The sequence below is a fragment of the Anser brachyrhynchus genome (genome assembly GCF_964034855.1).
Source record: "Anser brachyrhynchus genome assembly, chromosome: 16".
Taxonomy (NCBI): domain Eukaryota; kingdom Metazoa; phylum Chordata; class Aves; order Anseriformes; family Anatidae; genus Anser; species Anser brachyrhynchus.
In genome coordinates, this window is record NC_137734.1 from 732,144 (window position 1) to 758,176 (window position 26,033).

Below are 26,033 nucleotides of genomic sequence, written 5' to 3' on the forward strand. Positions count from 1 at the left end.
CACGGCTGCCAGAAAAGTCGCGGCCGCTCGCAATGCGCACGCGCCGCCTGTCACAGCGGGACGGGACGGGGGGTGTGCAGCCCGAGAGGCCGCGCATGCGCCGTGCTCCCCCCCCCGCCGGGGCTGCGCTTTCCTCGCGGCGCCCCGTAGCTCGGCGCCCTCTGACCCCGCGCGGTGAGGGGCCGGGCCGCCATCTTGTGGCGGCGGCTCGGGGCTCGGTGAGGCCCCGTCGCGCCCCCCCCTCCCCGGGCCGAGCAGCCCCGCGCGGGGCCGGCCGCCGCCATGTCGTCCTTCTCCGAGTCGGCGCTGGAGAAGAAGCTGTCGGAGCTGAGCAACTCGCAGCAGAGCGTGCAGACGCTGTCGCTGTGGCTCATCCACCACCGCAAGCACGCCGGGCCCATCGTCTCCGTCTGGCACCGGGAGCTCCGCAAAGGTGGGCGGGGAGCGGGGCCGGGCCGGGCCGGGCCGCCCGGTGTGAGCGGGGGGGAGCCGGGGCAGGCCCAGCCGGTCGGCGGGAGGGGGAACCGGGAACCGGGGCTGGGGGCCGGGGTCCGGCCCCGCCGGGCCCAACGCGAGGGCTGCGCGGTGCTCGGCGGCCTCGGGTAGCTCCCGTGTTTTGGTGGCGGTTTTAGCCTTTGGTTCCGTGTTTCTGTTTAGATTTACGTCATTTAGCCGTTATAGAGTCCCGCTAAGGAAGTCAGGGTTAAGCGAAGTAAGAGCGGTCGGTGGGGAGCGGTTACGAGCTGGTGGTGTCACCCAGAAGCACTCCGCGCTGCCTTACCTCGGGGATTAACGTCGTTTCCTACCGTAGCTGCTGGTAACTCCCCAAAATGCTCCCCGTGCGGCTGGGAAGGTGCTGGTGTCACTTTGGTGTCCCCCCTCCCCGAGGGGAGCTGTGACACGAGCTCAGGCGCTGCTCATCGCAGCCAGCAGCGTTAGCCCCGGGGCGTATCGTGCTGTGGGAGGCCCAGGTCGGGCTAATTTCTGCGTTTGTTAATTGGTGCCGCTTAAATCAAATGACTTTTTGAAAGGTCTCAGTGGGGCCTGCTGTGGAGTTAAGGGCTCTTATTGGCTCTCAGGCGTGCGTGTTCTTGGCTGTTGTGCTCTGGGGAACGGCATCTCCTGTGGCTTCTGCCCGTGGGAAATAGGGTCTGGTGGTGGTAAGGTGAGGGAAGTCAGGGAATAAGGAGGAGGCGGGATGTTAGCACTGCACAGCGTTGTCTAGAAAAAACACCTGAGTCTCTGCAATAGTGTTTTCATGCAATTTTATTCTGTTCTGAATTAAGCAATTCTATACTTTTTTTTTCCCCTCTGGAGCTAAGTAATAAAAAATGTCTGTTGCGTTGATTTGTTGGTAGGTTAGAGCAGCTCATTTTAATCTTTACGTGTTCAAAGTTTAATTCTTGCAGTTATCTTCAGAGTCGAGGTGTTGCGTCCAAAAAGCGTTAAGCTCGTGATTATTTCATAAATCGATTAGGGGAAAAAGGCAGCAGAAGTTAAAAGATCAACAGCTACTTGACTTGAAAGCCTCTGACTTGCCATAGTAAAATGGAAATATTTTGACCTTTGTTTTTTAGGCTAAAACCGTATAAGCAACTTTGAAAATCATATTAATGACTTCAGGTAAAAGTGAGAAGTAAATGTAATCTCTCTCATTTTTTTTTCCCTCCAGCAAAATCAAGTAGGAAACTTACTTTCCTATATCTAGCAAACGATGTCATCCAGAACAGTAAGAGGAAGGGTCCCGAATTTACCAGGGAATTTGAATCTGTTCTTGTGGATGCTTTTTCTCATGTTGCCAGGTATGTGGTTGTGTTACATATTTCTTCAACTTTTCTCTCTAGCGATTTGCATTCTTGTTACGCAAAGCTTAATGCAATTGGCTTTTTAAATATCAGAGATGTTCTTAAATATCAGGGATGTTCAAACCTTGTCTCTAGCAGAGACTAGGTTCAGGCTGCTTTGCACCTAGGAACTGTTTAGTGGTAATATTTCTCTTTGGGGAAACTTGTAAAGTTGCGAGGCACTGATTTGACATACGGACATTCTTTGCGTGCAACTTCTATACGCTTTATTTTAATTGTTGCCAAAAGATGTAGCAGCTCTGTGCATGGGTAGTGAAACTGAATAGTTGCATCTGTTTTTTGAAGCCTCTCAAGGAATGAATGCCCCGTTGTTGGAAGACTTTAAAACAGAGCTGGTATTTTAGGTCACAGCATCCTCCTCAGTGTTCTGGCTTGAGCATAGTTTCTTTTTTTGTATTACTTGTTTTAATGGTTATCTGATCATTGGCCTCCTTGTTAGGGGAAGGAAGAATTTTATCCCTAAAAGGGAAGAAGGGACGCAGCTATCCTATCAAAGAGAAACTATCGCTTAGTTAAAATTTTCTCTAAATAGCATGATAATTCTTATTATGCCAACTAAACAACTTTAATGTTCTTTGTGTTTAGCGGTACGCTGCTCTGGCTGGCTGGCTGACTTTCAGTGTGCTAGATGAGTGCATTTAAGTGCCTAATGATCCAAACAACCCGCCTTTTAATTGGGATGTTACTGATTGAAACAACTGTTTAAAGTTTAATACTCTGAATTGTAAACGTGTCAACTTGGAGATGTTTTATAACTCTTCTTGCAGGTCTGAAAGATAGCAAATTTCTTCCTTCAAAACTTTTGCCCACATGCTGGGGAGGGAATGTGAGGCACGTTCAGGCTGTCTTTGGTTCCAGTAAAAGGGGAAAACCGGTCACAAATGTGTTTTACACAGTTTGTCTCATACAACGAGAGAATCTCTCTTGTACGTGCAAATACTGCAATGGATGCAGATGCTAGCTTGGAAGATGCTCTCTTAAAAATACTATGTATATTTTTCAGCTGAACTATAACTATTTTCTAATCTTTGAACAGAGAAGCAGATGAGGGCTGCAAAAAGCCCTTGGAACGATTGCTTAACATTTGGCAAGAAAGGAGCGTGTATGGCAGCGAGTTCATACAACAACTGAAGCTTTCTATGGAAGACTCCAATAGCCCCCAAACTAAAGGTAAACGTGTACTGTTCTTGTTGAGTATTTTACTGATTTATTTATTTATTTATTCATTCTTTAATCGGTATATGCTTTACTGAAAGAGTAGCAGTGAGGCGTTAAGCTCTGGGCTACTGTGGTTGAGTTATTGGCAGAGCTGGTCATGGAGATTCTTCAGGATTGTCTGGAGAGAAGTCTGATTTTGTCAGGCCTGTTGTTCCAGTTTGCAGGTGTGTTGCCTTGTGACTGGCAGTAAGCTTAACACCACGTAGCTTCTGCCTCGGCGCATGCAGACAGAATATGCCAGGGCTGTCATCTGATGTGAAAAGAAGTAGGTAGGTTGCACAGAACTGTTGTGTCTACCCTGTGAGTTAATGTTGTTCTATTCTAAGTGTCTGGGAGTAGTCAGCGGGGTTATTATACTGGTTTATTCAATATTGTGTTAGTGCTTTCATTATGATATTAATTTTTAATATCACATAGTTTTATTAAAAAGCCCTTGCTGAATTATAATAGAATACATGAAAGCTGGAATATATGCCCAGAAGCTTGTCAGGTCTATTTTTTTCTTTTACCAGCTGAAGTCATTTGGAGAAAACATAATAACTTTTCATCATTTAACATCGTTAGAACATTGTGGTTATACCCTTAGTATTCAGTTTCTCATATCTGTCTCATGCAATGCAAGCTTCTTGTGGTTACTATACTTTCATACTTCTTCTGTAGCACTGACAATATTTAACGGGTAGTACCCTAACGAAAAGCAGGGAGCAGCAGCATGGTGCCTAAACTGTGGAAGATGGGCGTCATTAAAAATTAAGTGCTCTGGTCAAGAGAATATTTGTCTGCTCTGCAGTTAAAGATGGTGTCATTGTCTTCACGTTAGCCTGAATCAGACTGTTGCTTTGACCAAATTTTGCTCAGCTCCACGCAGAAGTACTGTACTTTGTGAGACAGTTATGGGTAAAGTACTCTTAGGCTGTTCTTGGTGAAAACAAGGAAGATAAGTCTAAGCCTTTTGCCGAGGTTGGTAATAATGCAGGCTGAATATGGAGACATGCATCTGAGGCTGCAGTTGTGTTTTTTTTAACTTGCTTCTTGAGGCAAAATTACTGAAGGGTGCTTTAGCAGCTTACAACAGAGACCTTCCAACTTAATGTAATTTAAGTGCTACGTTCAGAAAGTATTGCCTCCTGTCTCCCAAGTGCTGGGAGGACTGACTGACCCGACCAAAGGGATTCTCCCTTCGGTGTCAGGACAGCGGGGCGGACGCGACCTGCCACACGTGCCTCTGTCCTGGTGATGGGAGAGGGGCAGCGTGTTCTGGAGGGCTGGGACGTGTATGGTCTGTAAATGAAGTAGGTCGTGTTGTGTTTTTTTCCTGTTGTCTGCATGCAATGCGTAAGACAGCTGGTTGTTGTGGAAGGATAGAGCCTAGGTTCCTGAACTCCTTTTAAACTGATTATCAGAGGGTTTGAAACTGTTGATTTATTAAGGTACCTAGGTAAATTACACTTTTTTTAGTTAAACAACGTGATAATGTGTCCAAGAAGCACAGCTGCGGCTGCCAGGTGAATTGGCAGTGAACTGGTGCTCAGTGTCATCGGCTGCTGGGCTGATGGCATCAGTCAGCCCTGTACTGTTAGCCTCAGAACTTAAAGCTGCTTATGCAAAATCAGGCTCACACCGAGTGTAACGGAACTTTGGGGGAAACAATGAGAATGCATAACTGCTTTGTGCACACTTAGACTTGGCAAGGATCTTAGGTTTTTGTCTGGGTAATCGGAGACATTAATGTACTGTGTTCTACTTGAGAGACCAGCTCAGGCTTCTCAGGAGTGTGAATGCTGCAGTCTTCTTGTCAATTCGTTTTAAAAAAAAAAAAAAAAAATTTTTTTTTCTTAATTTAAAAACTTGGGGTTCTCCTGACTTTTTTTCTTTGTTTTGACTGGCATGTTTTCAAGTTAGCTTCATAATCGTCAGATCTGTTTTCATAAGGGATTTTTATGGCTTTCTAAGATGAACTGGTTTTTGTCTGGTGGTCAGCGGCCTGTGTTGCAAAAGGCTTTGCGGTTACTCTATTCTGCTTTCAAACAGGCGAACGTAAGTGAGGTGGACAATGATGTCTTGTTTTACAGACATAATGTGTATCATAGAAGTGGAAAATGATGGTGTACCACTCCTCCAGAACCCTTCTGACTTCCTCTTTTTGTGTTCATCCAAGGAGATGTCGCTTAGAAATACTTAGTATCTTTAGATTGGTGCAAGGCTATGCTGTCAAAATTTTGAAGCACCGTAGGAGTATCTGGTGTTACGAGAGAGAGCATTCTCTTCTTCAGCCTAACACATGGCAACAAGCGTATGCAGATAGTTCTGTTTTTTCATATTGCGGTGTCTTACGTTATTGGGTCGGCAGGTGCTGCTTTCAGAAGAGGATGGTTGGCTCTGCTTTGCGTTCAGAGCACCAGTTACACTTGGGGTTACAACTTGCCAAACTAAAGCAGAGTCCTGTTTCAGTGAGGAAAGACATCCGTAAAGCTTGGTGCGTGTTTCGATGGTGCAACCCACTGCTTGCTTGAGTAGTAGCAGGGCCCCAGATAAATGTGCGTATGGTGTCAGTTGGAGGCACTTGCTGGGTACCTGCCGCAGAACAGAATTGATTTAATGAATAATGAAGCTGGCCGTTAAGAGAGGTGGAGAGGTGACAGTACCAGCTCTTTCTAATCGTTCTATTCCCCAGTTTTTACTTCTTCATTGGTACAGCTTACTACCATTCCATAGTCCTTCAGGTTACTTAAGGAAATATGCATATACATGGAAACGAACTTTCTGAATACTGGTATCTTGTTTTCAACTCTTAGTGTGCTCGTCAAGCTTGAATTTGCTTTCTCATTAATCTCATTTTTACTGGAAAGTTTCTTTTTACAAGGAGTAGGGAAGAGAAGAAGAACCCGTTTATCTTAAAGCATGGGAAAACTAGGTCTCTAGAGGGTTGATGCAAAATCCTTTAGGTAATATTATCTATATAGCTGACGTTCTCTTTTCATTGTCATTGTAATAAGCAGATGAAGGAAGTCCTTGAATGTGCTCTGACGTAGGAATGCCACCGTGTAACACAGAACTGAACTGCTACCCACCTGTGATGTCTGCGCTTATATTGCAAATTCAGGCATAGGAAGTAAGACCCATACTAAAATATGGAGAAAGACATCAGAGGGGAGCCAGCAGCGATGCTTGCAAGGAAAAACTATGGGTTAGATAGTTGGAAGGTATACTGGACCATTAGGTTTCTTTCATTTTGTATCTTCTGGTGTTTTGTGATGGTCTCCTGTTTTCTTTAGGAAGACTGTTTATTGTAGTTGTTGTATTTGATGTTTTGTCCTAAATTGCTTTCCAAAAGTGTGTCTTTCATATAAGGTTTCTTGGATCTTGTCTGGCTTTCCAAATTCCTGGAATTTAGAACCTAAAAATTACGAAAGTTTTGTTTTAGTTACAGCTTTGGGAGGGTTTTTTTGGTTATGCAGATTGAGGATGATAGCTCTGTCAATGTGCAAACAAAGCTCTTGAAAGGCAGGACAGCTGAATTTAAGTAAACAGTTATCTATAGAAATTTGGAAGTAGAACCCTCCTGTTTTACAAATTTGCCTGTTCTAGGAACTGAGTATCTGATTTAGTGGGGTCACCGTGTGTTTGCCTGTAGACAATTTTCTGCTCGTGCAACTTGTCGTATGGCTGTATGCTTAACTGTCAGAAAAGTCACATGGCGTAGCTGAGACGGATAAGTCGTGTAAATTAAGGGCTGCTTGATTTTTTTAATAAAAAATCTGAACCCCTTGTGTAGTTCCCTCCAGAGAAATGTATTACTTACATCGGGAGTTCCGTACAGGTTGTTTGGCTGCTTCTTGAGTGAGGAAGTGAACTTAACCAAGTGCTCATGAGTAAAGACAATGTGTTCATTTCATATTACCTTGAGATTACAAAAAAGCCCAAACAAACGTAACATTACTGTTTTTATTAGAACAAAGTTTGAACTTCCTAGTTCTCCTTGTGAATACGTGTACACAGATTCCACAGTCAGTTCCTCTTCACCGTGAATTTGATCCTGGAGTCAAATCAATGAAGTTTCTTTACAACTAAAACTAGTGGCAAGAAATGGAAACACGGTGAAGACCCTAGATGGGAAGATCTCCCCCTTTGCCAGCTTATAGGAAAACTCACTTTATCACTAAAGCATTTGACACTATAAGTCTTCTCAAGCCACCAGATACAGTTTGAAGACTGAAAAGTCAGTTGGTGGAGAAAATATCCTTACGATTCTCTCTGGATGCTCCTGACAGTGCAGCAGCAACAAGATCAACAACAACCTGGCATTTCACTGCAAAGCTGTTATGTCAGCAGTTGTCAGTTGTTGTGGAGAAAAAAGGTGCTTTACTCTTTGAAGGCTTTTAGGGAGCAGTTCAATTTCTGAGCTGCGAAGACCCCAAAGGAAGCAGGAAAGCTGACTTCCACTCCAGTAGTGGCTTCTTTATCTTTTTTATGTCAGTGTCAGGAGTGTTTTCTTGATTTTCCTGGAAGATGCTGTCCATCTTCTCCAAGGGTACTTTGATTGTTTCAGAAGCTGTTATATACCACTGTTGAATTCTGATCAGTTTTAGATGCTCTTAATGTTTCTTTCCTCTTCTCTTGTTGGATTTGACAGGCTCTTTCAGATGTGTAGCAGCGGTTAAATTACTTCTGGCTAGTAGATTTTTGACTGCCACCCAGGCAGGGTATGTTAGAACAGGATGCCAGGCGTAAATTATATTTCAGTGGTCCCTTTCTGCCGTGTGCTCTTGAGTTTGAAAATAGATTTTTTTTTACCCCTATTTTTATGAAATAGAGATGGTGTTTGCAGGATTCTTCAGGGAGGTCTTCTGCTGCCCGTGTTTACCAGTGCCAGGGAGGACACAGTCCACATCGGCCTCATGCGACTTGTGCTCCAAAGTGCCTGCTCGCTCTGGGCTCCTTGTTCCTCCGGCTGCCGAGTCCCTTGGCTGCCGTTCGCATGCTCGGGGAGCGGCTGCTTTTTGGGCACGCTGGCTGCTGGCGCATAGGACTGCAGGTGTTCGTGCACCTATCTTCTGCTGCAAAGCCTTTCCAATCACACTCGTTGGATCTCATTGAGACACAGAATTCAATGGACTGCCTGATCCTCTGTTAGTCATGAGCGAGCATAAAGTTGTCGTGTGGTAGGACAGCTGGCAGCACAGCAGGAACAGTTCTTCAGCAATTTGAATCCCAATTCTCATTCATGTTTTCTCTTCTGTGCTCTCTGTGGTCATGTGTTCCTATATTGGTTATCGTGTGTTTATCTTCTGTTGGTTAATTACTTTGGGCTAAGTGCATACAAGTGCACTTGTGAGTGTGTAAGTACTGACGGCACCTTGCACTGGGCTGTGTAACTTCATGTGCTGTTTGCCCGTTTTGCTGTCTGCACATCTTCTGTTCACCTCTGTGCGTCTGGCCAACAGCCATTTCTCTTGTGAATCTGGTGTCTTGCTTGTTGGCCATATTACCAAGCACTCTTCATCAGTTGTACGCATACAGTAGTTAGACTGTTGGTTTTTCTAGCCTAGGTAGCTTTGCTCTAGCATACATTAAAAATTAATTTGAAGATAGCTGTTTTCTGTGGTTCTTTACCTTCCATTGAGTTAATATGTTCTCTAATGGATGCATTTATATTTGCCTCATGAAGGTCATTCACCTTTGTCACACGAGCAGGATTTCCTTTGACTTTCCCTCCATTAAAATAATGTTTTTCAGATATATGTCCCACCTGACAAGGCACACAAAATTTGGCATTAAAGACACCTTTCTGTGCTTCCTTAATATCTAGGCAGACTGATTTCATGTTGAATTAAGCGATCTCGGATTTTTCTGTGGTTCAAAGTATATACAGATTGTTTCTCTTTAACTCCGTGATTATCCTGGTAAGATTTGATTCGGTTCAAGAGATGTTCTCAGGACTCTGTCCTCAGCTTTTTTTTTTTTTTTTTTTTTTGCAATTTACCCCAACTCTTACGAATTGTGGTGGCAAGTCTGGAGAATGGCCTGTCTTCTGAAGGCTCTGTAACTGGATCAAAGGCTGTGTTAAGACTTCTGACTCATTAAATAAACTGTCTTCTCTTTCAAGCTAAGGTGCAGTATACTAAGGTTCATTCATACTTTGTCTTGCTTTATGGAATTTATTTCTGAAGTGTTATGGGTTGCCTTGGAGACTGGTTCATGCTCAGTCCATAACTGCTGCTGCTGTCACACCATGCTACAGAGCTTTAGTTTGACAAAGCTGTTCTGAAGTCTATTTTGATGGAAGAGCAAAAGGTTGAATAACCAGCAGCTATTCAGTTCATTGTGGGGCTACAGCGAGCATATGCTTGGTGCAAAAAACAACTTGATATTCTTCTGTCCATATGTATCCTCGATCCGTGCTTCATTTCTACTGGTAGAAAATCCTTACCTGCATGCATGATATTAACCAGGGAATCTGAGCAGCGTTGAAGACCTGCCATTTACTGACAAGTTAGGACATTTACTTGTCTTTCCTACTTCCACTGTAGAAGACACAAAGCTGTGTACAGTGCATACTGATACGAAGACTGTATCCCTATAGTTAGAGTACATGCATGCACAGAGATACCTGTGTGGGCAAAATCAGCCTTTTCTTGCTGGTTTTTATTTGATTATTTGGAGTATGATGCCAATGTTAGAGTCCATCTGTGGTCATCTTTCACTTCAGAGGAGCCTTATCATCAGAGCACCTGGTACAGCTTATTTGAAGTAGAGATGGTTACGGTGGGCAGATCTGGTATCCAAATGAGTTGCTTATGTGTGTCTTTAGTTGCAGAGGAGAAGAAGTCTTTAAAGCGGACTTTTCAGCAAATACAAGAGGAGGAAGATGATGATTACCCTGGGAGCTATTCACCCCAAGACCCTAGTGCTGGGCCACTGCTGGTATGTAGGATGGGTGGACAGTGGGAGTTCTGAAAGCCACCTCCTGTGTGGTACCACCACCAGGTGGAGCTGCCAACAAGTAAAATGTTTAATGGAGAAGTTCTGTTGGGGGTTGAGACATCAGTGTGACGTGGGACAGACTCTTTTTTCATGTTGAAACTGCCAGTTCTGAGTGATTTCATGTAGTCCAAACTAAGGTCTGAATATTGCTACCAGTAAAGAATCTCAAAGGACTGGTAGAAGAACAAACTATATTTTTAATTATTTCTAAGATCAGAGTGTAATCTCTCAAAGCCAAAGCTGTAACACAGAACGTTTTTTTTTGGGGGGTGGGGGGGGTGGGTAGGACATATCTCTCCAGGTGTGTATTAAAAAGTTCAACCTTTGATAGATTTTTATGGAAGTTGGTTAGGAAAATCAGTTTTGAAGACTTTTTTGAGGCTGACTTATTAGTGGTGTGGAAATAATAGGAATGAGAGGATCATTCTGACCATTTAAGGCTGCAAAATGAACATATGTTAAATCATTGTCTATTTGAGAAGGATGCAAGAAATTACATCATCCATCTGGTAGACTGTAAACTTTGAAAAATAGAAATAAATCATGGTTGTCAAAGAAATGAGCAAGTGTTTTTTGTTGGTTTTACCTCCAGATGCAATACAGCTTATGGTTTCTTCTGTTGATAAACATTGTATTTGTTACTGTTGGAAAGCATTAGTAGTTTGCAAATTAGTAGTAACTATTAGGTAATGGACTGTAATGTTCAGATGAAACCGTAAGACTCCCATAAATATTTATTTTTTTTCAATGTTTTTATTAGTTTTTCAAACTAACTATTGAAAAGCTGTTTAAACGTCAGTGTTGTTTAGAGGGCAGGCATTCAAAATCCAAAAACCTCCTATTAAACAAAGAAACGGAGTGCTTTTTATTTCTGCTTATGGAGTCTCCCCCCACCATTCCAGAGCGTAGAGCAAATATGTTGGGCCAGGGGAGGTGCTCTTAATGCTGTCCTCATCCATGTTCTTTTTAAACTAGGGTATTTTTTGAGTGTATTCATTTAAACTGACATTTTTCTCAATGCATTAAAACAGTTGAGAACTGAAATTCTCAAGAATTGGCTTCCAAGGAGCCAGTTCTGCTAAATGAGGATAGTGATGTCTTTGCAAAACAGGGACAGTATGAAGTGTGCTTTAACAGCGATGTCTTTCATTGTAGCTGTAGTTCTGGTTGGTAACCAGTTGTGAAATTCTAAAACTTGTAGCTGTAGACATTTGACACAGTTGTATTTGGACTGATACAAAGCTGGTTTTTTTCCAAGTTGTAATGCACCTGTGGAAATTAAAAACAGGGTGCATTTATGCTCCTGCCAGTTTAAGAGAGTGTCAAAAAGATGATCGGCTAACAGAAATAGTCCACATTTCATGCTATGCGAAAGTCAGGTGGTTGTTCCTCAAACTGGCCTGATGGTGTACTTCTAGGCTACGTCTTGAATGGTCGCTGCTCTTAATTAGAATGAGATTTTCCACTGCAGAATCTTGAAAAAGATGATCCTACTCCAATTATGCATGTCACTAAACACTAGAATATTGTAAACTTAGTGAATATCCTCTCTGTAAGGAAGTACCTGTTTAAAAGTTACTTGCAAAAAATATTCTGAAAATGGTTGGTTTTAAAAGTAGGTGATTTCACATGGAGTGGCTACATCCACAGGAAGTGGCAGAGTAGTAAACCTGGTTTTAATGTTAGCTAACTTGCCTTGTAGACTGAGGATTTGATCAAAGCCCTACAGGACTTGGAAAATGCAGCATCAGGAGACGCAACAGTGCGGCAAAAAATTGCTTCCCTGCCTCAGGAAGTTCAAGACGTTTCATTACTGGAGAAAATTACAGGTATGAAACTGGAAGATAAATGGATCCAAAGAATAACTGTAAGAAAATCTTTGATTTCTAAAGAATTACAGTATACAGGGAGCAGACTTCTGCTTTTATGTCCTTGTTTTGTAGTTCTTGGGTAATTAATGGATTTTGATTTTACTTCATAGGATTTTAAAAGAAGCTTATCTAATTTTTTTTTCCCTGCCTGGACCAAAATTTTTGTGCTCAGAGAACATCAACAGCATTTTGCAAGAATGTAAGGGAAATATGGCCCAAGTTCTCAAATGGATGTGTTTGATTTTGAACACTTTGACTGTTAAATATTCTTGAGTGTTAGCAGACTATCCTAGTGTACACATACTCATTGATTGTTACAGAAAAGGAAACTCACTACTCCCATACGTCTTTATTTAGTCAGTCTTTATTTAAACTGACTTTTGCAATTTTATTTGAAAAGTAATCTTGAACTGATTTGACTTTTATTCCTGGAAGTAGTTTAATTCAGAACTCATTATGAACTGTCACTTTTCCAGTCCTTTGTAATATAATCTTGCTGCGTCCAACAGTGAAGAGTGGTGTGCAATTCATATGGCTTGTATTGATTCATTAGGAGTTATTCTAAAATAATAAAAGAGGAATTAAAATGTGCATACCATCTGATTTAATTTCCAGAAGTACAGCCTGAAGTGTTTAATTAACCTGGTTATAGAGAATAACTTCATAGCTTGTCCCCACCCCATATCACTGACATCTCTGCAAGATGCACCTGATTGCATCAGTGTCTGAAACCCCCCATTCTGGAGTTTCTAGTCCTGCCCATTTCCTTTATATCCCCTGTGATTAGAACTCTTATTTTCCTATCAAGCCAGAAGTGTGCTTGAATGAAATGTTAATGTGCGTGTTGTTGGTGAATTGTGGCCCTTCTTCCAAAGATAGAAGGTTTTAAACTTTGTCCTCTAAATTACCAAACACTTTTTCATGTAGACAAAGAGGCAGCCGAACGTCTTTCGAAGACTGTGGATGAAGCATGCCTGTTACTAGCGGAGTACAATGGCCGGCTGGCAGCAGAGCTGGAGGACCGGCGCCAGCTGGCACGCATGCTGATTGAGTACACGCAGAATCAGAAGGATGTATTGACAGAGAAGGAGAAGAAACTAGAAGTGAGTACGGGTTAAACCAGCGCCAGCAAGCCGACTGTCTCACCAAACAGTCCCAGTTGACTCCAAATGTATGTGTGTATCTAAAAGATGATAATTGTAGGTGTTATGTTTCCATTTGGAGTAAAACTGGGAGGAAAGTGGTGTAAAAACTCTGAAGAAAACATATAGGTTCTGATGTTCACAGTATTAATGTTTTACTACACGTTGACTTTGGGAGGCCCAGAACTTTAAAAACCTATCAAGAAAAGTAGGCTCATTTAACAATTCTTTTCTTTCAGGTATATTAATTTTTAATGAAATCCCCATTTCCAAATGAAACCCCCATTCCCAAGAAGCCAAGATCTTTGCCGTAATCAGCTGGTTTTTTGGTTGGTGTGTTGTGTATTTTCCTTATGACTGCATGCTCTTCATCTGCCTTCCTAGCCTCTACTTGGTAAAAGAGGTGCAGTTTAAGCAAGCTCTTCCAGTCTTTAACAGACACTTTTACCTACAGCTTCTATGGTAGAATATAAATTGGGCTGATACCAAAGGATGATGACTTGCATTTCCTGCCACAGCTCTCTTGAGTAAAGAGGGCATGAAACTAAAAATGGGACTGCTCTGGCTGGACCTGACCATCAGCTACAAGCCCTGGAGTGAGCGTGCACAGGCTGCAGCTGACAGACATTTATCTGAATGCTCTTTCTCAGGGGAAGTTCTTTCAGCACTGCACCCTGGGACTAGTATGGAAGTTTAATTAATGATTTTGGTTGTATGTCACTCTACCATCTGTTAAACTGCCCCTTGGCGACACATTAAGGGCTTCCTCTACACTGTCGGCTGCTGGTTATTAGGAACAGCTGTTGCTGGGTGGGACATGAGTTGCTGTAGAGGACAAAGTCTTCTGGAAGGAGACTGTGTGTAGCAATTGCAAGTTCTGTTTACTGTCATGACAAACCTAATTCTGTAACAGCTAGGCAACATTGTTCTGAGGTAAACTTCATTTTGAATGTATTCTTTGTCATGTGTGGTTATACTGGAGTTTCTGAATGTCTTATGACTGTGAACATTGCTTTTCCAGAGCAGCATTTTTTCCAAATCGGCCAAACAAGTGCTGATGCTGTATTCAGAATTAGAGTTGATAGTTAATAATTCTGTTAGCTTGGTTAGCTTGAATTTCTTTAGCTGTAGCATCTGTCTTATGATTGAGACATTAAAAGGCACTTTCAGACAGATAAGAAAGATGCCATAAAAACAAATACTTTTTGGCACAGATTCACTGAATACTAGTGGAAATCTTAGGTCAGTTTTATTTCCTTGCTGAAAGGAGGATGCCTGGCTAATAGAAACTTTTTTATTTTTATATACATAAATGAAAATGTGATACATATTGCTGTTTATTTTTTTTTTTAAAGGCAGTTGGCAACCTAATGCACAGCAATGTTTTCAAAATCCCTAAACAATCCATAAATACATTTGAGTTGGCTTGGTACAATGTTAAACTCTCTAGTGCACAACCTGAAATTGTTGTTTTTTGTTTGTTTTTGAAAATGTGCTGTTGGTAAGTTGGTGCTGTTGTTATTTGAAAACTGTAACTCTGCCAGAGTCAGAAATGTAATCCTGAAAATTTAGCAGTTCCCTGAGCAAGCTGCTCTGTTGATAGGAATAATCCTGTGGGTGGTAACGGGATGGGTTGCTTGTACCCTTTTGAGTAAAAACACATTTTTTAATATGTTGGAAACTAAAGAATGATTTTATTAAATCGTTCGGATAGTCCGTCATTCTGCTGAAACAAGGTGGTCTTAGTACTGTAGAAGTCTAAAATTCTTTGCAGGAAATGCAACTCCAGTATTTATTCAGCATGAAGGCACAATTCATATTCATGTCAAATCTCACATCTTAGCTGAGGCATGTTGCCCGATTAAAGCACTCCATTGTTCTTGAGTGGTGGAGGGTTAATAAATAATGGCAAGTGTTGGTTACAGATGTGGCAGGCCATATCTACTTATCAGTTTTGTTTGATGTTCTCACGGAAACGCAATTGATAAGGGCCTGGATGTTTCTTTGTAGCGCTAATAAGCATTTTAATAGAAGTATCAAAATTCTTGCAGCAATTAGGGAGTTTATTAAAACCCCAAACATTTTCTTAAGGAAAGGCTGAAATAAGGAAATAATTTAAAACATTTTAATTTTAAATATCTTCTTACTGAATGGCTTGCTCTCTCAAAATATCTTTCCCTGAATCTTTGGTACTATTGACTGTAACTTTTGTCTCGTGTGAAGTTTCCTAACGCTCAAATGAGACAGCACTTTCAGACAGAAGGTGGATTGTTTACTTTGCTATCCAAATCTAGTCAGGGCTGCTAGTTGGGGAATGGAGGTTTCTGGTGTTAACGTGACTCAGGGTTTTGTTTTAAGATATGTAAGTGCCTGATTCAAAAATCACTGTGGCTATTGCTTGCATTCTGTTTGCGTGCACAGTGAAGTCTTTCACTGTGATAGTAAAGAAAGTAGGTAATCCTTATCTATTGAAAAGCAGCTTTTGCTGTATAAAGAGCTACAGTCGTTCACTAATCCTGTTAATGCTATCCCTCACGAAACACAGCAAATTCTCAAAGCATATACATAAACTCAGTATATTTATGCCTACTGAGCTAGTGCTGAAAATACTGTGTGATGCCAAAACGCTGGGATGCAGAGCTCTTGTCGTCAGTTGTAGCAAAGCTGATTATCAAAGGACAGTATGCTGAGCAAGGTGGTCTTGGACAACGAATTACTCTGCAGCATAGATGAAGACTACCATGAGTAAGGGATGAACCAGCGTAGCACTAAGAAACACTGGTAGTTTGAAGGGAGAAATCTAAGGCAGAGCCTGGAGGTCATAACTTATGTACAAACTCTGCTTTTGAGATAGCGATTTCCAGGGTGCAGTTGAAAACTTGGAAGTGTAATAATGAGGGTTGCTTTATTGAAAAAAGATTGTGGTGATTTGATTGGAGAATAAGGGAAAAATGAAGTTGGTGTATTCTTTGTAAATGTGCAGCAGGCAAATAGAAAAAATCCAGGGAATCAGTTTGTGTAAGAGCTGAAATGTGGGGGAGATCTCCACGATCTCCCACTCCCATGATGCTGTACCAAATGACTGAAATTAAGTCGACTAAATAGATGGGACCGGAAGAATCAAGTGAAAGTAGTGCTAGAACATGGCAAATCCTGGAAGCCTGGTGGTTAGTTGAAATAACTGCTAACAACAGAAAATTCAGAGTAGGTGAAGATGGGTATTTCAGTCTTACGGGGAGAAGGAAAAAAGGAGAGAGGAGCATGTGCATTCAGAATTCTTACTTTGGCTTGCAGCCAGTGGTGCTGAGTTGTTTTTTTTTTTCTGTGGGCCTTCCACATGTCTTCTGTACCTGTGTTTGTTAAAAAAAAAAAAAAAGGTGACGTGAGGAACATGCTGTGGTATATATGGGTGTGTGTGTGTGTATACCTACAAATATAAATATAAAAGAACATAGTGGAACATAGTGTATTTAAAATCCACTTTAGAGGAATATTTTCGATAGTTCACTACACCAGAAAAATTGTGACTTAAAATCTTGCTTAGAGCTGTGGCTGTTGTTAGTTTTTGGGCTTTTCGTAATGGTCATGGTTTCAAGGCAGCTGTGAGGTGTTTGAGCTGTGCCCACGTGAATTTCCAAATCCTCTTTGCTAATGCACCTCTGAAGGGTGAAGTACCTCAGCAGTCTCAGGGTTCTCTGGACTGCACAACAGCTTTCTTGAAATATATTTTAGTTCTGCAGGTTAATATGCAATTTATTGTCGTATTGCTTCCAGTGCTTAGGTTTTTGTTGCATGTCACTGTTGCCATGTCTTTGTTTCCTTGCAGACAAGAATTTTGGGCTGTGGTGTATTAATTTCAGTGGTCTATGCGGGGAACAAACGTCGAAGTTTTAGTTTTTTGACCGGGAAACGAGTGTCAGCATCTGGCATCCATGCGAGGAGCAGGAGGTGGCTGTGGGAGCCAGGCAGCAGAGGTCTCCTGCTCTGCACCCTGCTGGGGCAAGAGCGCAGTGCAGAGGAGCACCCAGACAGCTTGGGTTGTGCTGGAGCTGGTGGAACTGACCTGCCTGGTTAACGTGGTCAGTGAGTGACGGTGTGGCAGTGCTCCCAGCTGCGAGCCACGGTCATGCCTGTGGGCGTGGGGTGAGGAGGAAGGCTCTTCCGTAGTGTCCGGACAAACTGTGCCTGAGGGCCTTGGGCTCCGGATCAGACCTTAAATGTGTCTCGTCTCTCACTTCTGTGCAGTTGGATTTGGGTAGAAATAAGCAAGTTTATGGGTAATTCATGTTTTGTTTCCTGTTCTTTTCTCTCTTGATTTTTGTGTAAGTGCTTGTCGGCTACCTTCTTTTGACTAAGACTGCTTCTGTCCCTGGGACCGTAGGGTTTCCTTTCAAGGCAAAACCGTGTCTCCTCTGCTTGCAGACAAGCCCTTTAAAATTTGCATTCTGTGAGGTTTGGCTGGTTATAACTGATGTGGAGAATGGCTCATATCAACATGACAGGAAGAAAAACTGCAGTTTTATAGTGTTCTAGTAAGGCGGCTTCTGAATGAAGCGCTTCCATCAGGTTCATTCAGGGGTGTTTAATTCTGATTTTGTGATTGTTTCAAGGTCTGAGCATCTAATTCACTTGGACAGTGGGGATGTAGAATCCAGCATACTGAAAGGGAGTGTTGATTAGTGAAGGCATTCATGTGGCGCAGTGCCAGATTTTCTTTATCAAAGTCCTGCTTACAGCAAAGATCTCATTATTTTGCCTAAAAAAGGCAAACAGCATCCAAATACTATTAATCTTAATAAAAGCCTACTATGCAGCAAGGCAATTAGCTAGACTCACGGAGGACAAACTAAGACCTCAGAAAGCAGCGATTTCTTCTAAGTGCACCTCATTTTTGGGTGGGGTTTGTAGGCTAGGTGGACTTTATGCAGAAATCTGCAATGTGCAGTTTCAAAGCACGTCATGTAAGGCGGCTGAATGAAAAACTTGCTTCCAGAGTCTGTGTTGCAGAATCTGGCCGCGACTTGGGTTGTGGAAAAAGAAAAGCCCGTGAGCCTGAAAGGAGGTTACGTGTCCCTGCTTCTTACGCGTGCTCCTGAAGATGACGAATGGCAAATCCAGATGAGCGTGCCCTGCTCTGCCTACGGAGATAACGGGACCCAGGATAACGTCTTGCTGGTAGCATTTCTTCCATGTCGCAGAGGGACCTCAGTGAGCAGCTGTCCAGAAGCAGTGGCTGCGTCTGGGCTCTGTCTCTGACACCCTGCCTTTAGGTCACTGCCGTGTGCCCGCTCTGTTCCTCCCAGGTGCTGCAGCTCAGTCAGCAGCCCCCGGCCCAGGGGTGCTCCGCAGCCGCTCTCCTTCACCGCTCTGCAGTTGTCAGCACGTTTCAGTACCAGAGCAGATGGAAAGTGTTAAGCACATAGGAAGCACAGTTCTCAGAACGCAGTCTGTGGTGCGTATCGGATCTGCCCAGCAAGCGTTCATCTCTTCTAGGAAATCCTGATTCCTGGATTACTCCATTAGAACATTGTTCCCATTCCTGAATGTCGTGACCTTTTTCTGAGCCAGTGTTTAATGTATTTGAGGCTGGTGCTACTTCTTTCTTGTGAGTTTGTTTTTCTTGAAAGGATTTAGGCCTTCCTGCTTTAACCAAAGCTTTTGTGTAGACTAGTTAACAACTGCATTAATCAACTAGTAAGGTAGAATTGCACAGATATGGTTTTAAGGTGACTTGATTTTTTTTGTCATCATATGTATAAAAGACTGTGTTCAAAGTAAGAAGGTATTTCTGGTAGGATATAAGTTTGAAATAGGCTGTTAAAGGTTATTCTTATGTGGGGCTGGCTGGGAATTTACAGAATGTATTTACATAGCCATTCCAGGGGTATGCTGAGTTGTTGCAATCAGTTTTGCTTCTCACTATTCTAATTCAAAGTAATGAAACAAAGAGAATGTAAACTCATTGCTTGTAACCCTGCAGGATCTGCTCGCTTTGATATTTGGGAGAAGGTGAAGAGAATTTCCATCATTGAGAAGGTTAGAAAGATTGGATTAAAGTTGTAAACCCTTCAGAAAGACGTTTTGATTAAATGTGCACCTAGTTTTATTTGATCTTCAAAGATGAAATTCTGTTCTCTGGTAAACTGTCTTCTCTTTGCCAAATAACTAAGAAATAAAGTATGTTAATGCTACAACTGGCTTTATGGAAACATTTTATGTACTTTTTTCTTAGTTTCATTGTTTCCCGCATTTTGGGGATGCCCCCTGCCAAATGACATGCCTAATCAAGTAAAAGCTGGTGCATTCGAGAAGAAATGATGTAATACTGTTGTTTTAATTATTTAAACAGCTGTTTTTTGTGATTCCAAACACTTATATAACTCAAAATATTTCAGAACTTTGAAAATGGTACAAATAGCAATCTTTAATTGTGATTCTGTATTTGATAACTTGAGTTTGCCTGTTCTTAAACTGCCTTTAAACATGATTTAACAAGGTAACATACTTCCTTTCATTTTCAGGGTCCAACCTCTTCCTCTGACTTCTCATTATGAAATACAGATCACTGTTATCTGGTTTCTTTTAGATTGTAGAGACTTCTGAGAATGGGTAGAAATTTCGTAGAACCATAGAATAACCGGAGTTGGAACAGACCCCCCAGGATCACCAAGTCCCACTCCTGGCTCCGCACAGGACCACCCAAAACCAGACCCCGTGTCTGAGCGCTGTCCAAACGCTCCTTGAACTCCGGCAGCTCGGTGCTGTCACCTGGGGAGCCTGTTCAGTGCCCGACCGCCTCTGGGTGCAGAACCTTCCCCTGACACCCGCCTGACCCTCCCCTGCCGCAGCTCCGTGCAGTTCCCTCGGGTCCTGTCCCTCCCTAACAGCTTTATGTCCTTGTCCCGGGGTGCCACCCCTGCAGCTCACTGCCCGATGGAGCCCCCAGATCCCTTTCCGTGGGGCTGCTCTCCAGCCTCTTGTTCCCCAGTTTGAACATAGACCCAGGGCTGTCCTGTCCCAGGTGCAGAATCCACCACTTGCTCTCGTTGAACTTCCTGCGGTTGGTGATTGCCCGGCATTCTAATCTATCAAGATCTCTCTGCAAGGCCTCTCTACTCTCAAGGGAGTCAGCAGCTCCTCCTAATTTAGCATCATCCACAAACTTGCTTAGTGTGCATTTGGGTCCTGTGTCCAGGTTGTTTATAAACACAGTGAGGAGCACTGGATGTAAAATGGGAGTTTGAATGTTCAGTCCAAACCTTGTTTGTGGAAAAAAAATGCTTGCAAGTTTTGTCAGGGGTCTTCAACTTACTGCTTTTCTCTCTGTAGTAGAATTCTGAAAACTTCGGCGAGTATATTTTGCTTGGTTTTAACCTAGTGTGCACATATCTTTCTCTGATGTACATTTAGTGATCATACATTTATTTCTGTGTTGTTTGCTAACGTGCCGGTCTAATGCTAGAGCCATTCTGGTTGCTAACGTGAGTCTTCTATCTGATGGCAAGAAGAGGAGACCGTATTTCACAACAAATGTTTTAGATTTAATGACTGAAAATAGAAGATCTGATTATCTGAATATTCAAAATTGATCAAGTTGGAGGGGGGAGCATTTCAGCATAATAGTAATACCTCTGGTATTCCTCATCCTGCTGCCTTTGTCAGTAGGGTGTATCTGAGCAGCGGTATGTCAGTGTTGCTCCTTTGGCTGTGGGCAAAAGTCAGTTGTCTGGGAAGAACATAAGAATAGAGCAGCTCTGTAATGACAGTTCTATCAAATATTCTACTAGGCCCCAGTGGGTGCAAATTTTTGAGCCTGTACGTGCTTTCTGTTGAAGTAACACATCAAGAATAAGGGTTCTGGGATGCCAAAGCTTGCGGACTTCCCATTGATACCAGGTTATGAATTTGGGTGCAGATGCTAGTTGTGCCATGCTTAGCTAAAAACACTGTAAATTAACTTGTTTTTAATTTTTGGTCTCTTCTCTCTTCTTTTCCTCAGGAATATAAACAGAAGCTTGCTCGGGTAACCCAGGTCCGCAAGGAGCTGAAATCCCACATCCAGAGCCTTCCAGATCTGTCACTGCTGCCCAATGTCACAGGAGGTCTGGCACCTCTGCCATCTGCTGGTGACCTGTTTTCAACAGACTAGAACAAATGATGTCCCCCAGTTTCCATTATTACCAGCAAAAGTAAGAAGACTGGTGTTGGCTTGAAATCCAGTCTTCCAAGATCTACCGTAGGAAGGAACTTGCAGACCCTGCTTTGAACCTCTTGGCTGCTCATGCTCACGCTCTCTCTGTGTACACTGGCTCACACTGAGGGGAGGATAAAGAGTGAGCTTTTGTGAGCTCTGAAGGGAGTGGGGACAGTCCATATAGGCAAACTTTTTTCATATTTTTTCCATACTCTTTTAGTTTGTTTGCTCTTAGCACTTGTTACCCCCACAAAAGTCATGAGAATCATGTACGTATATATCTGGAAAGTTTTCAAGGAAATGTTGACCATATAACATTTTTCTCTGTAAAAGTATTGTATTATTTCCGAATGTCTTGTCTGTTTTAGTTGGGTTTCTGAACCTCATATCTGAAAGCAGTAGAGTGGCTAGTGGGCTTCATAGGGGTGCGTGCGTGTGTGTGTGTATGCAGGTACTGTACCATGTCAGTGAAAGATGAAGGCATCTACTGAACAATAGCACAGAAATATTTTTCTTAAATCTACAGTTCTTCGTACTGTTTTAGGCCTGACATAAAAGATAGTTCCTATTTGGCATGAACATAAATTGAAACTCACCACAGGCAATAAAAATAAACAGCTTTTCTTTGTGAATTAGAGAGCTTCATAATTTACACTCTGAGCGATGCAGAACTGGATATTACCTAAACAAGAGTGGAAGTAAATTTTGTTCTAGCTACCTTAGATTTATACCACATTTTTCTTCTTCATTATACAAACGTAAATGGTCACAGAAGCTTTGGTTTACCTGAGAGGTTAGAATGGTGGACTGCAGCGGGTGATATCCCAGTGACAGGCACTGTCTGCTCTCTGTAGCTTTAGTGATTTTTATTTGATGAACAGAAGTTAAATGTGTTATAAATATTTATACAGAAAACAGACCCATATATATGCACATACCCTGCATGCACATGTGCCATGTCCATGCATGTAGATATTAGGATGCACTTAATTTTGTGTCACAGATTATTGTGAGTTGATTTTAATACTAGGGGGAAAAAAAAATTAAAATACTCTTAATTCCATTAATTTGCTAGCTAATGTTTTAGCTGCCGTGGATGTAGTTAAATTTCGGTTTGTGTGTTAGGTCTATCAAGCTGGATTCTGATCACTGAAAAGCATTCCAATTTGGATAACAATTCTGCTTAAATTTATCTGTCACTCTAAAACACCTTAAGTTTCTGGAAACACTTGATCTGACAACACAGGCTCTGTAACACAGAGGCTGAAATTAGTCAAAGTGGTGTGCTGTGTTTGTGCCTCCCTATAGTCTTAAGCTGCTGTTCTCAAAGACATGAGAGGAAACCTACAGAAATGCAAATCTTGTTCTGTGTTCGCATTAATTTATTTTACAGGGTATTCAGTTGCCTATTCAGCATTCAGTTAAAGCAAATACATTTTTGATCATTTAATTGTTAAAAAGCTTATGTGCTTTTTCTTACTGACACTTCACTGTCCCTCTTTTCTTTTTTTTTTTTTTTTTAAAAAGAAACTTCTTGCATCCTTACTGCCCAGCCAAGAAATGTGCTTTTCTTTTTAGTTTACGGGAAATTTTCTAGTTGCAAAACTATTTTTTCCATGAATTGGGTTTGATCATAAAACCATTTATGGTCCAAACAATATTTAGATAAAGCACTGTATATTCTTTTTGCTTTTGCCAAAAAACAACAACCCTCCCAAATCAAACCCAAACAAAAAGATTAATTTCTATCCTGTATCAACTCATGGAGTTACCCTGAGATTGTTTTAACCAGTTATTGTTTTGACTATGGATTGAATGTGTCCATTATAAGACGGGGGAAAAAAAAAGCTGTTATAAAAAAATGTAGACGTGTTGACATCTCATGCTGTTTTTTTGGGCAGATCTCGTGTGAGAAAGTTGTATGTCTTTTTTTTTCTTTTTTTAATTGAAATGTTTTGATTTTTTTTTTCCAAATATATGTGTGTGTTTTATTTTGCTTAATTTAAAAGAAGTCTCATGGTTTTTAATTTTATTTGTTTTACTTTTGGGGCAAAGGGCCTCTGGTGAAGTGGGTTAACATTCTCTCAAGGTTAAAACAGATTTCCCTGAGGTGCGTCCTTTTTTAACAAAAGTTTAAATCTGTATATTAATTGATTTAGGACTTTAGACATATAGGCTGCTATTTGTGACAGCAGTATATTCTGAAATGTCTCATAGATATATATTTTTGAATAAAGAGGGTGTCGTTGAATAGTAGTGGTTTTACTTTTTTATTCACAATGCAGGTGTTGCTCTGGCACGCCGTGGGTTTTGCTCTGGTTTTTTCTTTTTTAACAATAAAGAGGGTAGTGACTGCTGAACAGACCGTATGTTAATATATTTGTAGCTGTAGATTATCGTTTGTCAAATTAGTAGTTACATTTTCTAACAGCATATAAACCAAATCAGTGTACAACTTTCTCAGGTCATTTCTGCAGCAAAAATAAAATATGTTCCCCTGGACTAACCTCAGATGTGAGGGGCACGAGATATAGAAGACTAGTTTCTTGTGTTTTTTTTGTAAATTAATTTAGGTTTTATGGAGGACAAGTAAATAATTAGTCTTGAAATGGTCAAACAGATGCCAAACCTAGAAGCCAGGAAGCTGGCTTTCCTGTGCAAGCATCAAGGTCTGCTTTTACAGCAGTGTTTTTGATGCTGTATAATCGAAGTATTTCTGATTTAGAGTACAAGGATCTTCGCATCTTATATTAATTCTTCTAGAGTATTTTTTTGGGGGGTGGGGAGGGAGGGCAGGGCTTTTGAGTTCTTTGCTCCAATTAATTACTATACAATAGTCTCTGGGCGAAGTTGGTAATTGTTTCTTATGCCCTGGAGAGTATCAGTAAAGCTGTGTACATTTTCATAGCAATTTACAAATCTTCCGTTACAGAGGCTATATTTAGCACTACTTTTGTAAGAAGCTTGCGGGAAGTTTCATCTACAGCGTTCTGTGAATAGGAGGGAGTCTGATGCAATTCCTTCCAGTGAAAAACCTTAGTATGGGGTTTGTAGGGTTTTTGGTGACCTAGAACGTGACTAGGTACTGGATGTCCTTTCTTGCCTTTGAGATTTTTTTTTCCGGAACCGAAACAAATTCCTCCAAAATTATCTGCCTATTTTCCAGCTTTCTATGCAATTACCTACTTAAGTGCATTGGGGTATTCCCTTCACTCTGCGTACTCAAGAGGTATTTCTGTATAATGAATTAATGGCAGCTTACACATCTGTAGAAGGTGAAAACTTGATCCTAGTTAACTAATGCTCAGGTCTGTGGGGTGACAGGTTATAATGAGGATAAAGCAGTGCTGGCATAGCCTGTGCCAGTCTGCCTACCGGCCTTCTGTGAAAACTGGCTGCGGAGAGTGTCAGGGAAGATCCTCAGATTTGGGCTTGTCTGTAATACAGCTGAAGCAACGTCTTACTTTCAGGGGATGAAGGAACGACTAACGTGAAATAGAGGTGAAAAAATAATCGTCAGAGGGAATGGAAGTTGTAACTTTTGGATTGCATTAAAAACAACCAAAAAAACTCCTGGCGATAACTGCAAGCTTTGACCCTTGTGTATTAAAGAGTTGAAATTAATCTCGTTATGAACAGCGGCGGGGGGGTAAATCGACAATCTGTGTTGAGAGAAGTGAATGCTGTGGCACCAAAAGGAAGGTGAGTACTGCTGCCAGGTGCCTACAAGGGGAGAATTGCGGAGACAGGCAGTTCTCTGGAAACCGGAGGCCAAGAAAATGCCCTAAATACTTCACAAGGTTGGTATGTATCAACACGTTTCATACCTCGGGCAACGTTTTATAGGTCAGAGCCTGTCCAGGGCTGTAGAAATAACTTGAGAAGAAAGCTGGTGAGAGAAGTGGCGAGGCGTGCAGTGCCTGTGACCGTCACCGTGTGCTCCCCGTCCCCTCGCAGCGCTGAGCCGGGCGCTGCCTGCCCAGGGCACGAGGGCTGCGGCCTCCTCCCAGCCCCTTGCTTGGGCCGGCTGCTGACAGTCGCCGGTCAGTTCTACAGCCTGCGGATGTTAGTCTTTAAGACTAGATGGAAAAAATATAAAATGTACCTCGGGCCATCAAAAACAACAAAAAAGGCCTCAGGAACCACTTGAGTGAAACACCACGTAGGTGTTGAGTTTTGACGGCCTCTTAGGAGGAGTGAGGTTGGGATAAGCATTTTCCAGTAATTCCACTTGCCCTTAGGGAAGTGCCAGAGGCATCGGCTGCTTTTTTCCTACCTGAACTTTGCTATCACCTGCAAGTTTGGGACCCACCAAATTTCCTGGGGCTAGTTAGCTGGAGATTTTTGGATAAACAAGGAAGGAGAGCGAGCCATATCCAGAAGAACAGGGAAGCTGGAAGAACAGGAGGCTTAGTTTTACTGCAACAAAAAGATAACTGAATTCGCGTTAGCACTGAATGTGTTATCTTTGTATCATCTTAGAAAGTTCTTGTTTGAATAGCCGAGTAAAATGGAATCAGTTCTTCACAGGGAAGAAGGATTAGAGTGTTCCTCCTCAAACACGGCAAGTAAAGAGTTTCAAATTCCCAGCTTTGTGATGCAGGAAATACCAGAGGGTTTCACAATGCAGAAGGCAGTTTGATGGATGGCAGGGAGGGCTGGGAGTGAAGGAATCTGGTTGTGATGAGTGGCACCTGATTTGGGATGGAATAATCACGGTCTGAGCTTCTGCCTACCTGCAGGCCTGCGTTTGGGGGAT

The 26,033-nt window shown here is 42.0% G+C and overlaps 1 protein-coding gene across 3 annotated transcripts; it reads left to right on the forward strand.

Moving 5' to 3' along the window:
* Nucleotides 1–56: 56 nt before the first annotated feature.
* Nucleotides 57–23,525, forward strand: RPRD1B (regulation of nuclear pre-mRNA domain containing 1B). Of its 3 annotated transcripts, XM_080558667.1 has the most exons (8): nucleotides 59–433; nucleotides 1,673–1,802; nucleotides 2,902–3,035; nucleotides 9,895–10,007; nucleotides 11,770–11,896; nucleotides 12,866–13,041; nucleotides 19,061–19,116; nucleotides 21,080–23,525. In XM_080558667.1, the coding sequence occupies exons 1-7, from the start codon at nucleotides 283–285 to the stop codon at nucleotides 19,091–19,093; spliced, it is 864 nt and encodes a 287-aa protein (XP_080414793.1). In that variant the 5' UTR covers nucleotides 59–282; the 3' UTR covers nucleotides 19,094–19,116; nucleotides 21,080–23,525. The 3 variants fall into 3 exon arrangements, with proteins under 3 accessions (XP_080414791.1, XP_080414793.1, XP_080414792.1); XM_080558665.1 differs by lacking the exon at nucleotides 19,061–19,116 and having other exon boundaries at nucleotides 57–433; XM_080558666.1 differs by lacking the exon at nucleotides 19,061–19,116 and having other exon boundaries at nucleotides 9,901–10,007.
* Nucleotides 23,526–26,033: the final 2,508 nt, after the last annotated feature.

Coding starts and splice junctions, on each gene's coding strand:
- RPRD1B (XM_080558665.1), top strand. CDS start 283: ATGTCGTCCTTCTCCGAGTCGGCGCTGGAGAAGAAGCTGTCGGAGCTG. Junction 1,803..2,901: donor GCTTTTTCTCATGTTGCCAG/GTATGTGGTTGT, acceptor ATCTTTGAACAG/AGAAGCAGATGAGGGCTGCA. Junction 13,042..21,079: donor AGAAGGAGAAGAAACTAGAA/GTGAGTACGGGT, acceptor TCTTTTCCTCAG/GAATATAAACAGAAGCTTGC.